Source organism: Phacochoerus africanus, chromosome 4 (genome assembly GCF_016906955.1).
Source record: "Phacochoerus africanus isolate WHEZ1 chromosome 4, ROS_Pafr_v1, whole genome shotgun sequence".
Classification (NCBI taxonomy): Eukaryota; Metazoa; Chordata; class Mammalia; order Artiodactyla; family Suidae; genus Phacochoerus; species Phacochoerus africanus.
In genome coordinates this window covers 119,464,677-119,479,274 of record NC_062547.1, presented here as the reverse complement: position 1 = coordinate 119,479,274, position 14,598 = coordinate 119,464,677, and the positions used below count along the sequence as shown (strand labels likewise).

The 14,598-nt window shown below is 39.6% G+C and overlaps 1 protein-coding gene across 2 annotated transcripts in view; it reads left to right on the top strand.

Annotated features, from left to right (window-relative positions):
- The first annotated feature begins 866 nt into the window (after window positions 1-866).
- Window positions 867-14,598, top strand: part of CCDC112 (coiled-coil domain containing 112) — a 30,885-nt gene continuing 17,153 nt past the window's right edge. The window contains exons 1-2 of one of the 2 annotated variants that reach the window (XM_047778445.1): window positions 867-1,152; window positions 12,321-12,442. In XM_047778445.1, coding sequence (XP_047634401.1) covers window positions 1,036-1,152; window positions 12,321-12,442 — 239 coding nt within the window. In that variant the 5' untranslated portion in view covers window positions 867-1,035. The remainder of the gene's footprint in view (window positions 1,153-12,320; window positions 12,443-14,598) is intronic. The other variant, XM_047778446.1, reaches the window with a different exon arrangement.

The window sequence follows — 14,598 nt, the reverse complement described above, 5'->3', positions numbered from 1 at the left end:
AAGGAAGAAAATGAGTGCATCCAAAAAACGCGCTGAAATGTGACACGTTGCCCATGTCTTGGCTGGAGGAAGGAGTCATCTCTGGCTTTTTGCAACTTCCCAGCACTCTTTCTTTGGTATCTCTTTTCTCAGTGGCCAAGTCCTAGAAGTGCAACTGTGAAAGTCTTGCGTTTGATATCTGATGGTGTGGGACATGCTCTGTTTTGTTTGTTTGAAAATGTGAAATTTGAGAGTTCCCGTCGTGGCGCAGTGGTTAACGAGTCCGACTAGGAACCACGAAGTTGCAGGTTTGATCCCTGCCCTTGCTCAGTGGGTTAACGATCCGGCGTTGCCGTGAGCTGTGGTGTAGGTTGCAGACGCGGCTCGGATCCCGCCTTGCTGTGGCTCTGGCGTAGGCCGGTGGCTACAGCTCTGATTCAACCCCTAGCCTGGGAACCTCCATGTGCCGCGGGAGCGGCCCAAAGAAATAGCAAAAAAAAAAAGACAAAAAAAAATGTGAAATTTATTTATTGTTCAAGCTCATCAATAAGGTTTTTCTCATTTCGATTCAGTTTCACCAGAACTTAGTAGAAACCTAGAAGGAAGTTCTATTATGTAAAGTCTGTATATGGATGTATAGATCTCTCTCTCTATATATACCTTATGTCTATATTTGACACGAAAAAATTTAGGTGTAACAGTGAAAAACAATGAATTTTCTTGGTGGTTAAGGTACAGCGGATAGGAAGAAAGATTTTGCCAAAAAAGAGGTGGTACGTGCACTGTAATACAAGCCACCCACCCACCCAGCACGCCGGCCCCGCCCTGCACTCCGGCCCCGCCCTGATCCCGACCCCGCCCCGCCCTGTACCGGGGCCCAGCTCCGCCCTGCCCTCAGCCCCGCCCCGCCCTCAGCCCCGCCCCGCATCTCGGCAGGGCTGTGTATCCCCGAGGTCTCGCCGCCCTGGGAACTGTGCACGGAGCCAGCGTCTCCCCTCACCCGAACCCACTCAGACCTGGGGGGCCGCACGGGACCGGGCGGCTCGGCGTGGCAAGATGGCCGCCTTGACAACGGTGGTGGTGGCGGCGGCGGCCACAGCCGTAGCCGGGGCTGTGGCGGGGGCGGGAGCAGCCGCAGGGACCGGCGTGGGAGCCGCCTCGGTGCCGCAACAGGTAAATCGGGGAGGCGGGCGTGGGCCCCAGGGGCCCAGAGGCCCCGGAGGCGGGACAGGGCCCCGGGCTAAACAGGTGTTTTCTGCAGCGCGGCCCCGGAGACGGGGAGGCACGGTGTTAGCCTCCCTTTGCTCAGGGCCTGGCACCCGCCACCGTTGCGCTTTGTTCGCTTGTGCATTTAACTGCTTTAACGGAGCCATCTCCCTTGTGGTTTTGGAGTGGAAGAAGACTTGGGCGGAAACCCTGGCTCTGCTGCTGCTTAGCCTGTGATAAGAACATACTTTTCCTCTCCAGTGATTCAATTTCTTCTCTAAACATTGAATCTGATAATATGCATCTTCCTGAGCTGGGGACATTATGTCTAGGAAGCCCCTTGTACCGTGCTTGTTTGAAGGGAGATTTGATGCCCAGTGGTGGCTGCTCAGTTATTGTAACAGCGCTGAGAACACATGGAGGAATCAAATATGGGGTGGTCTGAGGCAAGTGTATTACCAAAGATCTTCTTAGAACCCCTTTCTCCGCAGGGAGGACCTGAAGATCCTTCATGAAGAATTGTTGGATCAGGCTGCTCAGGTCAAAGATCTTGCCTCCTCTCATTTTCCCACAGTCCACACCCAAACCCCAGCAATTCCTATCTGTTCTGCCTTAAGAATAAGTCTAGAATCCCACTCTTCTCACGACCTCAAGTACTACAACTCTTGTTCACGCTATCATTTCTCCCCTAGCAGAAACACTTAACTAGTTGATTTCTATTCTTCCTCTCTTATGTCAGTCCAGTAATGACACTTGTCTGCTTGGGTCCATTAGAGTAAAGCAGACATTTTTACTATGGTCTACAGAGTCAGGAAGCTGCCCCCATCACCTATCACCTCCCCAGTCCTCTGCTCTGAGTCACCTCTAGCCATACTCACCTCCTCGTGGTCCCTCAGACATGCCAAACACTCTCTTATTGGAATGCTCTTTCCTCATGGTCGCATGGCCAGCACCATCACTGCCTTCAGATATATTTGTTCAAATGCCATCAGCTCATTGATTCTTTCCATGACCTCCCCAAATGAAATCCCCTTACCTGGCACACCCTGTTCTCTTTTCTGGTTTTGTTTTTCCCCATGGCACTTATTACCATGTGATATATTATATATTTTATACCTATTGGAAAAGTCTTTTTCCACCCTATCTGGGAATAAATGCTGCCTTCTTTGAAGGAAAAAACTTCTCGAAATTTTATTCACTTTTGTATTCTCACCACCAAGACTGTGCCTATTTAGTTCAGAAATACAGTAGATACTCACTAAATATTTGTGTCCTAGTGCAAACCTGACGGCAGGCTGTTGTGAGCTGAGGATGACAGGTTCCATCTTTTTCTTCCTCTAGGGAAATACAGTCTTTATGTATATAAATTCAAGAAATTCCACCTCAGACAAATTCTCTCACACATCCCCTATAATACTTTTTGTTATTCTAACTCAAGCCCAGATGTTTCAGGAAAACTATAAAATATGAAAAAATACATAATAGGAGTTCCCGTCGTGGCTCAGTGATTAACAAACCCGACTAGTATCCACGAGAATGCGGGTTTGATTCCTGGCCTCGCTCAGTGGGTTAAGGATCCGGTGTTGCAGTGAGCTGTGGTGTAAGTCACAGATGAGGCTTGGATCCCACGTTGCTGTGGCTGTGGCGTAGCTACAGCCCCAATTCGACCCCTAGCCTGGGGACTTCCATATGCCACAGGTGCAGCCCTAAAAAAAGACAAAAAGGCAAAAAAAAAATAGAAAAATAAAAATACATGATATATAAAACATTTTTTAAATGTTTTAAATATATTTTTTTAAAATACATGACCCTAGTGTTTTAGCCCTCTTGCTGGCTTTCTCCATGAAACCTTCTTGGCTTATGTTAGTTGAAAATCACTTGTTCCCTAAATTCTTATAACCATGTTTTACCTCCTGGTTTGCATTACTCACAAGTTGCCTTATGTTGTTGATACACCCTCTTATTCATTACAGTGATTCTCAGAGGTTTGCCTTCCTTGGTGTTGGATGAGAATAACCTGTGGAGCTGTTTTAACTGTTGTATCAGTTCCTAACATTTAGCAATGTCTGGAGACAGTTTTGGTTGTCCCAGATGCAGCAGGGCTGTGGGAAAGGTTGTGTGTGCTGCTAGCATCTAGTGGGTACCTGCCAAAAGACAGCCCTCAACAACAAAAAATTATCTGGTCCAAAGTATCAGTAATGCTAAGGTTGAGATACTCGGCTTTATACCCTGCCACCAGTTTAGGGAAAGCAGACTCTCATCCTCGCAACAATAATGAGGTAGGAAAAAAAAAAAAAAAAAGGAGTTCCCATCACGGCTTAGCAGAAATGAACCTGACTGGCATCCATGAGGACGTAGGTTTGATCCCTGGCCTCGCTCAGCAGGTTAAGAATCCAGTGTTGCCGTGAGCTGTGGTGTAGGTCTCAGACACGGCTCTGATCTATTGTGGCTGTGGTGTAGGCCAGCAGCTTCCGCTCCAATTCAGCCCCTAGCCTGGGAACCTCCATGTGCTGTGGGTGCAGCCTTAAAAAGACAAATAATAATAATAATAATAATGAGGTAGAATTTCTCAAGGGTGTTTGGGTTTTACAAAAAGGAATTCGAATCTCTGCTGTACCATGTTGTGATTTTTGAGGACTTTATAAGTTATCCATCTTGGTACTCCCCACAACATAATACACACACACACACACACACACACACACACACACACACTGTATAATAAATTCTACAGCCTAGCACTGATCTTGAATATTTGTCCTAGGATTTCATGAATGAGTGCTCCTATTGACTCTTAACAGTGAAACCAATTAATGTTTTCCTGAGAAGAGATAGTTTTCCTCATGACAACCTCATGATATTAGAGATGCCTGCCAAAATATCTAAAGTTCCTGTATTAGCCCCCTAGGTCTTCCATAACAAACCACTACAGACTGGGTTACTTAAACAACAGAATTTTTTTGTTACAGTTTTGGAGGCTCGAAAGTAAGTCCAAGGTCAAAGTACTGTCAGGGTTGGTTTATGGCTTGTAGACAGCCACCTTCTTGCTGTGTCCTCACACGGCCTTTTATCTGTGCACATGCGGAGAGAGAGTTATCATTGTGTCTCTTCCACTTAAAAGGACATCAGTCCTGTTGCATTAGGATGCTTTCCTTATAATGTCATTTAACTTTAATTCTCTAACACCCCCCTGCATGCACACACACACCAAATCTAGTCATGGAGAAGGTCAGGGGCACAACATGAATTTTGAGGGAAATAATTCAAACCATAGCAGTTACATATATTATTTTGGAATAATTATCTTTGAAGTTTTATAACTTTTATATTGTATTTTATTTTACAACCTCCATAGGGTGCAGAATATGATAAATTTCTTACTCATTAAAAAGTAATCATGTCCTTATCTGTACATTTTAGTGTTTATATATTATTCGCTCATAATTCCCCTCATTTGTGTATTATTTGTTCATAATTCCCCTTCAAGGCCAAAGACTACAAATCTATAGATTCTCCTCACATGTGATTTCCCTCTGATCATTTCAGCAGTTGAATTATGCTTTTCTTGAAGTATCTCTAGCAGTATCACACTAGCTTATGTCCTGATTTTGTATCAGAACAGGGTCGTATCTTCTGTTTGTTTTGTTTCTAGTGGCCTTCCTGTGATGACTTGTATTTTATGTCATTTGGCTGCCTGGAGTGGTCCTTCAGTAATAACCACATTCTTTTTCTGACTTTAAATTATTACTCAAAATGTATTTCTTCTAGAAGGGCTGTGTGTATGTCCAAGTGTGGTAGAGTGAAGAATTCCCCTCCCCACAAGGGTAGTCACATCCTGATCCCCAACACCTGTGATTATGTGGTGGTTCATGATAGAAGGAACTTCACAGATGTGATTAAAATTGAGGATCTTGAGATGGGGAGCATATGCTGGATTATCTGGGTGGGCCAGTATATTCACAGAGGTCCTTGTAAAAGGGAAGTGGGAAGATTGGAACCTATAGTAGGAGATGTAATAATGGAAGCAAGAAGATGACATGATTTGAGGAAGGGGCCCTGAGCTGTGGAATAAAGGTAGCCTCTAAAACCTGAACAGTGGTTAAAAAAAAAAAAAAAAAAGTTCTCCTCTGAACCTCCAGAAAGAACACAATCTTGTCAACATCTTAATTTTAGACTTGACCTCCAAAACTGTAAGAGAATAATTGAGTTGTTTAAACCTTTAAGTTTGTGGTAAACTGATTTTTGGTAAATTTGTTACAGTAGCAATAGGAAACAAATGCATCGTAGAAGGCCTAGGAAAGCCTGAGGTCTCACATTTGGCTGAGCTTCAATCTCTATCCAAGCAGGAAGTGAAGGCTAAGGTAGAGTTGTTCACTTGCCCAAGTACTGATGACATTCTCAGCATGCATACAGACTTCCTCAGCAAAGTCTGGAAGACTTACTGGTTTAAGACATCTGAGAAAATCTCTGACCAACCAATCATTCACTGGCAGCTAAGCTAAAAAAGCAAGAGATTTCAGTGGCACACAAACAAATAATATAGACTTAAACAAATTAATTCAGAAAAATGACTATATAGCAACAACTACAAATCTTAGGGAGGGTAAAGAATCTCATTTTCAGAGTTGCCACATTATATTATTTCAAGTGTTGAGTTTTGACAAACAAATTATGAATTAACCAAAGAAACAAAGTATGGTCCACACACAGAAGAATTTTTTTTTTTTTTTAAAGAGCAGTACAGAGAAACTTTCCCTTAGGATGACCAGATGTTGGACATAATAGACAAAGACATGAAATTATCTACTTTAAATAGGTTCAAAAGGCTAAAAGAAACCATCTCTAAAGAAAGTATGAGAATAATGTCTCACAAAAAATAGAAAATACCTGTAAAAAGAAAAATTATAATGAATCAAGTAGAAATTCTAGAGTTAAAAATATAAGAACTCAAATGAAAAACTGACTAGAAGGACTCAACACTGGATATGAACTGGCTGAAGAAAGAATCACCAAAGTGAAGATAAGTCAGTTCAGAACAAAAAGAAAAAAAGAATGAAAAAAAAAATGAACAGAGCCTTAGAGACCTGTGAGACACCATCAAGTGTCACACCTAATTAGAGTCCCAGAAGGAGAGGAGAGAGGAAAAGGGGGAAAGAAACAATGGCTGAAATATTAATCTGCATGTTGTTGAAACTCGGTAAACTCCAAGTAGAATAAACTCGAAAAGATCCATATCTAGACATGTCAGATTCAAAAAGAAAAAACTAAGACAAAAAATCTTTTAAGGTTTTTAATCAGATTAACAGCTGATTTCTCAACAGAAACCTTGGATTACAAAGGCATGGGACGACATAGTAAAATGTTGAAAGAAAAGGACTGTCAACCAGAAATTCTGTGGCGAGCAAAATGATTATCTAAAAATGAAGGAAATTACATCAAACCAAAAAGCTACGGCACAGCAAAGGAAACATCAACAAAATGAAAAGACAACCTAATGAATGGGAAAAAAATATGTAAATCATGCATATGATAGGAGTTAATATCCAAAATGCGGTCTTATACAACTCAGTAGCCAAAAAAACAAAACAAAACAAAAAAAACCCCATCAGATTAAACCAATCAGATTGAAAATGGGCAAAGGAACTGAGTAGACAGTTTTCCCAAGAAGACACACAGATGACCAACAGGTACATGAAAAGATGCATATCATCATTAATTTTCAGGGAAATGCAAATCAAATCCATGATATGACTTCACACTTTTTAGAATGCCTATTACCAAAGAGACAAGAAATAAGTGTTGATAAGACTGTGGAGAAAAGTGAACCCTTGTGCACTCTTGGTAGGAATATAAATTGGTTCAGCCTCTGTGGAAAATAGTAGGGGAGTTCCTTAGAAAATTTAAAAATGAAACTGTCATAGGATCCAGCAATTCCACTTCTGAGTATTTATCTGAAGGAAATGAAAACACTTACTTGAAAAGGTATATGCGCCCCCATATTCATTATACCAGTGTTTATGATAGCCAAGATATGGGAGCAATCTAAGTGTCCACTGATGATTAATGGATAAAGAAAATGTGATACATACACAGATACACACACACACACACACACACACACACACACACACACACACAACACTGAAATACTATTCAGGTGTAAAAGGAAGGAAATCTTGCCATTTATGAAAACATGGATGGACCTTGAGGGCATTATGCTAAGTGAAATAAATCAGACAAAGAAAGGCAAAAACCATATGATCTCACTTAAATGTGGAATCTTAAAAATTAAACTAGGTACGGAGAGTAGGTTAGTGGTTGTCAGAGGCGGGGCTAGGGTGGGCAAAATGGGTAAAGGTAGTAAAAGGTACACACAGTTATAAAATAAGTTAAGTCCTGGGGATGTAATGTATAGCGTGGTGACTGTAGTTGACAGTAGTTACTTACAGAATAGATCTTAAAAGTTCTGATCTCAAGAAAAGCAATTTGTAACTCTGGTAATGGATGCTAACTAAACTTACTGTGGTGTGCATTTTACAATGTACACAAATATTGACTCATTACATTGTATATCTGAAACTAATGCTGTGTGTCAATTGTATCTATTTTTTAATTCAATTAATTTTACTATATTTATATTTGTACAACCATCATCTCAACCTAAATTTAGAACATTTCCATCCCTAAACCTGAGCCCACCCATCCTTCCCACCCCTTCCCCAGTTATCCCCTTTGGTAACCATAAGTCTTTGAAAGTCTGTGAGTCTGTTTCTGTTCTGCAAATAAGTTCATTTGTATCCTTTAATTAGATTCCACATGTAAGTGATAGCATGATGTTTGTCTATCACTGTCTAGATCCACCCATGTTGCTGCAAATGCCATCGTTTCATTCTTTTTTATGGCTAATATCCCATTGTATATATGCACCACATCTTGTTTATCCACTCCTCTGTTAATGGACATTTAGGTTGCTTCCATATCTTGGGTATTGTATATAGTGCTGCAGTGAACATCGGGGTACATGTATCTTTCTGAGTCATGGTTTTCTCTGGATAGATGCCCAGGAGTGGGATTGCTGGATCATATGGTACTTCTATTTTTAGTTTTTTGAGGAATCTACATACTGTTTTCCATAGTGGCTGTACCAATTTACATTCCCACCAACACTGTAGGAGGGTTCCCTTTTTTCCACACCTTCTCCGGTATTTATTGTTTATAGACCTTTTGATGATGGCCATTCTGGCTAGCGTAAGGCAGTACCTCATAGTAATTTTGATTTGCACTTCTCTGATAATTAGTAATGTTGAGCACCTTTTCATGTGTATTTTGGCCATCTGTATGTCTTCTTTGAAGAAATGTCTGTTTAGATCTTCTGCCCATTTTTTGATGGGGTTGTTTGTTTTTTTGATATTGAGCTGCAGGAGGTATTTATAAATTTTGGAGATTAATCCCTTTTCAGTCATTTCATTTGCAAACGTTTTCTCCCATTCTTTGGTTTGTCTTTTTGTTTTGTTTGTGGCTTCCTTTCCTGTGTAAAAATTTTTAAATTTAATTAAATTAAAATTAAAATTTAATTTAATTTTTGTTTGTATTGCCATTACTCTAGGAGGTAGATCTGAGAAGATATTGCTGCCATTTATGTCAGAGAGTGTTCAGCTTATGTTTTCCTCTAAGAGTTTTATAGTGTCCAGTTTTATATTTAGGTCCTTAATCCATTTTGAGTTTATTTTTGTGCATGGTGTTAGAGAGTATTCTAATTTCATTCTTTTACATGCAGCAGTCCAGTTTTCCCAATACTACTTATTGAAGAGATGGTCTTTTCTCCACTGTATATTCTTGCCTCCTTTGTCATAGAGCAGTTGACCATAGTTTCATGGAATTATTTATGGCTTTCTGTCCTGTTCCATTGATCTATATTTCTGTTTTTGTGCCAGTACTGTACTGTTTTGATGACTGTAGCTTTGTAGTATGTGTCTCAATTTTAAAAATCTAAGGACTTTGAATTTGATGGGAGCTTGGAATTATCTACTACAATATTTTTATTCTAAAAGTAAAGTTGAGACTTAAAAGTATTAAATAATTTGCCCCAATTACTGTTACTGATTTTCAACAAGGGTGTTAATATAATTTGATAAGGAAAGAATAGTCTTTTCAACAGATGATGTTGGGACAACTGGATGTCCACTTTCAAAAGCATGAAGATGGATTTCTACCACACTCCATATATAAAAATTAACTCAAAATGGATTAGAGACCTAAATGTAAGAGGCAAAACTATAAAGCTCTTAGAAGAACACTTAGATGTTAATCTCCATGACCTTTGATTCGGTAATAGTTTTTTCTGTATGACACCTAATGCAGAGGCAACCAAAGATTAAATAGATAAATTAACTTCCATTCAAATTGAAAGCTCTTTTGCTTCAAAGGATGTTATCAGGAAGGTGAAAAAAACAGAGAATGGAAGAAAATATTTTCAAGTCATATACTCACAATATATCTAAAATTATGTAAATAACTCTTATAACTAAATTTTTTTTTAGAAAACTAATTTTAAAAGTAGGATATAAGTAAACATCCCTCCAAAGAAGTGGCCAACAAGTACATGAATTGATGCTTAGCATCATTAATCATTATGGACTAATCAAAACCACTGTGAGATACCACTTCACACCCATTAGGATGAATGTAATAAAAAAAGACAGACAATATCAAGCGTTGGGGAGGATGTGAGGAAACTGAAACCCCTGTACAATGCTGGTAGGAATATAAAATGATGCAGCCACTGTGGGAAACACTTTGGCAGTTCTTTAAAAAGTTCAAAACTTTTGTGCTTCAAAGGACATTATCAGGAAAGTGAAAAGACAACTCAGATTTGGGGAAAATATTTGCAAATCATCTATCTGATAAGGGATTTATAAGAATGTTTCCAGCTTAACAATAAAGACAAAATTTTTTAATGGGAAAGTAAAAAGGAGTTAGCTTATGATCCAGAAATGGTGCTGCTGGGTGTATACTCAAGAAAATTGAAAACATGTATTCATACTAAAACTTGTACATGAATTTCTTAGTAGCATTATTCATATTGACCAAATAGTGAAAGGAACCTAACTATCCCTCAACTGATGAGTGATTAAGCAGAGTGTGGTACATCCATGTTGTGGAATATTACTTGACCATAAAAAGCTGTGGACAGATTCATGATACAACATGGATGAATCTCAAAAACATTATACTAAGTGAAAGAAGCCAGATAAAAAGAGATGCATATTGTTTGATCCCATTTATATTAATTGTCCAGAACAGGCAAATCCATGGAGTCAGATTAGTGGTTGCCAGGGGCTGAGGGGTGGGAGAGGGGTCGGGAAGCAGCTGCTTAATGAGTTTGGGGTTTCTTTTTGGTATGCTGAAAGTATTCTGGAACTAGATAGTGTTGATGGCTGCATGACTTTGTAAGTATGCTATAAACTATTGAATTATAAACTTTATGTACACATTTCGTGTTACATGAATTATATCTCACATATTCCCAAAATATTCCCTAAATTCTTTACTTTATTCTTGCTTCCTCTTTTCTTCATCTCCTACATCCAGGCTGTCAGCAATTCCTCTTGGTTATGTCTCCAAGATACATTTACTCTTCTTACTTTTAATCTCCACCATGACCCCAGTAGTTCTGAACCCCGTTGTTCCTTGTCTGTGTCGCTGCATCACCTGCCACATTGATTTTCCTGCTTCCAGTCTTGCCTTACTTCCTCTCCCACCTCCCACTAATTTATTCTCCAAAAAATAGCTGGAAAGATTTTCTTCAGTGTATGGTGGCATTGTCCTGCTCATAACCCTTCAGTAAAATCCAGATGTCCCCAGTAACTTGAAATGCTGGTGTGATACACCATGTGCCTACGTTTCTACTCTCATCTCCTGCCAAGCTCAGCACTTTACTAATCTCATATCGCAGTTGTCCTGTCTCTGCTTGAACTAGCCAAGGTTTTTCCTGCTGTACATTCCAATCTTTCTGCCTGGCACACCTTTCCCTACAGCATTTGGCATGGCCAGCGTATTCTTCCTTAAACGTCATCACCTCAAATAGACCTTCCAGGGCCATTCTAACTGAAAAAAACAAAACCTTTGAACTCGTAACGTCATAACAGCACTGTTGCTTTCTCCTTTCTTTACGTCCTACAGACCATACCCTACCCTCCCCTCCCTGGTCCCTCCCCCCCCCTCTTTCTCCTCCTCTTTCTCTCTCTTCTTTCTTTCTTGCTCTTTCGTTCTTTCTTTCTTTCTTGCTTTCTTTCTTTCTTTCTTTCTTTCTGTATTTCTTTCTTCTTTATTTTCTTCTTTCATCATTCCTTCCTTCCTTCCTTCCTTCCTTCCTTCCTTCCTTCCTTCCTTCTTTCCTTCCCTCCCTCCCTCCCTTCCCTTCCCTTCCCTTCCCTTCCCTTTCTTTCTTTCACTTTTTATGGCCGAAGCTGAGGCATATGGAGGTTCCCAGGCTAGGGGTCAAATCGGACTTGCAGCTGCTGGCCTACACCACAGCCACAGCAATGCTGGATCCAAGCCGCGTCTGCGACCTACTCTTCAGCTCACAGCAATGCCGGATCCTTAGCCTGCTGAGCGAGGCCAGGGATCGAACCCTCATCCTCATGGATCCTAGTTGGGCTCGTTAACCACTGAGCAATGAAGGGAGCTCCAGCACTGTTTGTTTCTTTAATGGCACTTAATGTAGTTGGGTTTTTAAAATGTATTCCTTATTTCCTCTTTCTTTTTTTAGTCTGTTTCCCTCACTGGACTATATCAGGGGCCATGTTACCATGGGCCATCATTGTTTCCCTAGTGTCTGTTCCTTCACTGGTCACATCACAAGTGTTCAATACATATTGCTAAATGACTGACTGAATGAAAGAATTAGATCTTTTTCTTGAAACCCTGAAAACTTCACATTTCTTACTAATTTAGCATTTCATGATAGATATCCCTCCTTCCACAAACTATGTTCTTAAAAATTAAAAAAGATTGGCCCCCAAATTATCCTTCGAGGATCTCCATTATTGAGGTTTTATCTCTGAAAAAAATTTCACTTTTATCTCTGGCTGTTACTGTTATTGAGGGTAAATTTATTTTTATTTTCTATTTAGCATGATAGCAATTTTGGTACTTCAGGTGGAATTCGACCTTTTCATCTTCAGAACTGGAAGCAGAAAGTTAGTCGGACTAAGAAAGCAGAATTCATACGCACAGCAGAAAGACTTAAAAATCAGTAAGTATAAGAACATTACCCTCATGTAACATTACTAGCCATTTTAATGAGCAATATAAAGTTACTTCCAGTCCATCTTATCCAGTCCAACAATAAGTTAAGAAATTCTAGTTACTAGTCTTCTAAATGTAAAACAAGAGAAAGGACATGTGAAATAGACAAATATAATAAACTATTGAACATAAAGTTCATTTTAAGTAGAGTTTTTAAAATTTCATTTATTTATTTTTCACCATTTTGAATCAGTATATTTCAAGGAAAACAAAAAGTTATTTTTTAGATTACGTACATCAAGTAACCGATGAAATATATTTTCACTTACCAAAGTAAGCACTTGCTAACTATTTTTGAGTGAATGAAAAACTTTAATCTGTCCTCTACCCTTGAGTTATTTTTTAATGGGCTTTTTTTTTTTTTTTTTTTGCTATTTTTTTGGGCTGCTCCCCCGGCATATGTTCCCAGGCTAGGGGTCAAATCGGAGCCGTAGCCACTGGCCTACGCCAGAGCCACAGCAACGCAGGATCCGAGCCGCGTCTGCACCTACACCACAGCTCACAGCAACGCTGGATCGTTAACCCACTGAGCAAGGGCAGGGACCGAACCCGCAACCTCATGGTTCCTAGTTGGATTCGTTAACCAGTGCATCAGGACGGGAACTCCTTTTAATGGGCTTTTAATTGGTTTCCCTTCCTTGATATATCTGCCCCTTTCAGATTCATCTTCCGCATTATGACTAGAATAATCAAGAACTTGGCATTTAAGTTTTAGTGTATATGTTCTTTTCTTTAAATAGCCTGTGATAGTTACTGAATGTTCAGCATTGTCAGTAGCACTCTATGATATGATAAATATCATGAGTAATGATAAAATAATTAGAAGTCAGAGCACCCAACCCTACCCTATTGTTGGAGGCTTTATAAAAAACACTGCTTTGAATTTGTACAGCATCAGTTTTTTAAAGAACCAAGTGAAGAGGAGCCATTTGTAAGAAATGGTCTCTGCACCAGAATTAGTTCCAGTTATCTGTTTAGAAATTCCACCAATAAAACCGTGTACTGTTTGAATTTTTTAGAGATAGACCATGCTGTAGCTTTGTGAGATTGAATTCTCAGTACATTTGTTTAAGTCTTATATTTTTAATACTCAGAATTTGATAAAGTACACATTTTTTTAAATTTCCAAAATACATGACCTGAATAGAGTTATATCCTTGGTTAGGAATTTTGGTTTATGTGTCTTTCTAGATAGGGTAATCCACCAAGCGGTTGTTGTCCATCTATATAGCAAACCAGGAGATTATGCCAGTACAGATAGCTTGTCTACCAGTATGTGTTGGTTTTATAGCTCTGGTTAGGCTTTCTTCATCTGTTATAATGCTTTTGAAAAACTTATTGAAAGAGTGTTAGAAGAATTCATTGAAACTGAATCCAACAATTCCCATTGAATACAAAGGGAAAAAACATCATTTGTAATATAAATGTTTTATTTTCAGAATAGGTTATACATTCACATGATTTAAAAAATCAGTTCATATCAAAGGGTCCTCAGTGGAAGGTCTTTGTTTCACCCATGACCCCAGGTACCCATTTACCCTCCCCTCAGGCAACCACTATTTTTAGTTTCTTGTGCATCCTTCCACAGATATTTTATGTGTTTATAAGGAAATAAAAATACATACTCACGGAGTTCCCATCGTGGCGCAGTGGTTAACGAATCCGACTAGGAACCATGAGGTTGCGGGTTCGGTCCCTACCCTTGCTCGGTGGGTTAACGATCCAGCATTGCTGTGAGCTGTGGTATAGGTCACAGACGTGGCTCGGATCCCGCGTTGCTGTGGCTCTGGCGTAGGCCAGTGGCTACGGCTCCTATTCGACCCCTAGCCTGGGAACCTCCATATGCTGCAGGAGCAGCCCAAGAAATAGCAAAAACACACACACACACACACACAAAAAAAATACATACTCAGATTCTTCCCTTTTGACATAAATGGTAGCATATTCTACACACTGTTCTGCATCTTGATTTGTTTTGTTTTGTTTTTACCTTAAGAGTATATATTAGATACCAAGGAATTAGTGATTTTGTCAGTCATGATAATGGTATTATAATTCTATAAGTCAAATATCCATAATCTGCACACTGAAGTATGTTAGGAT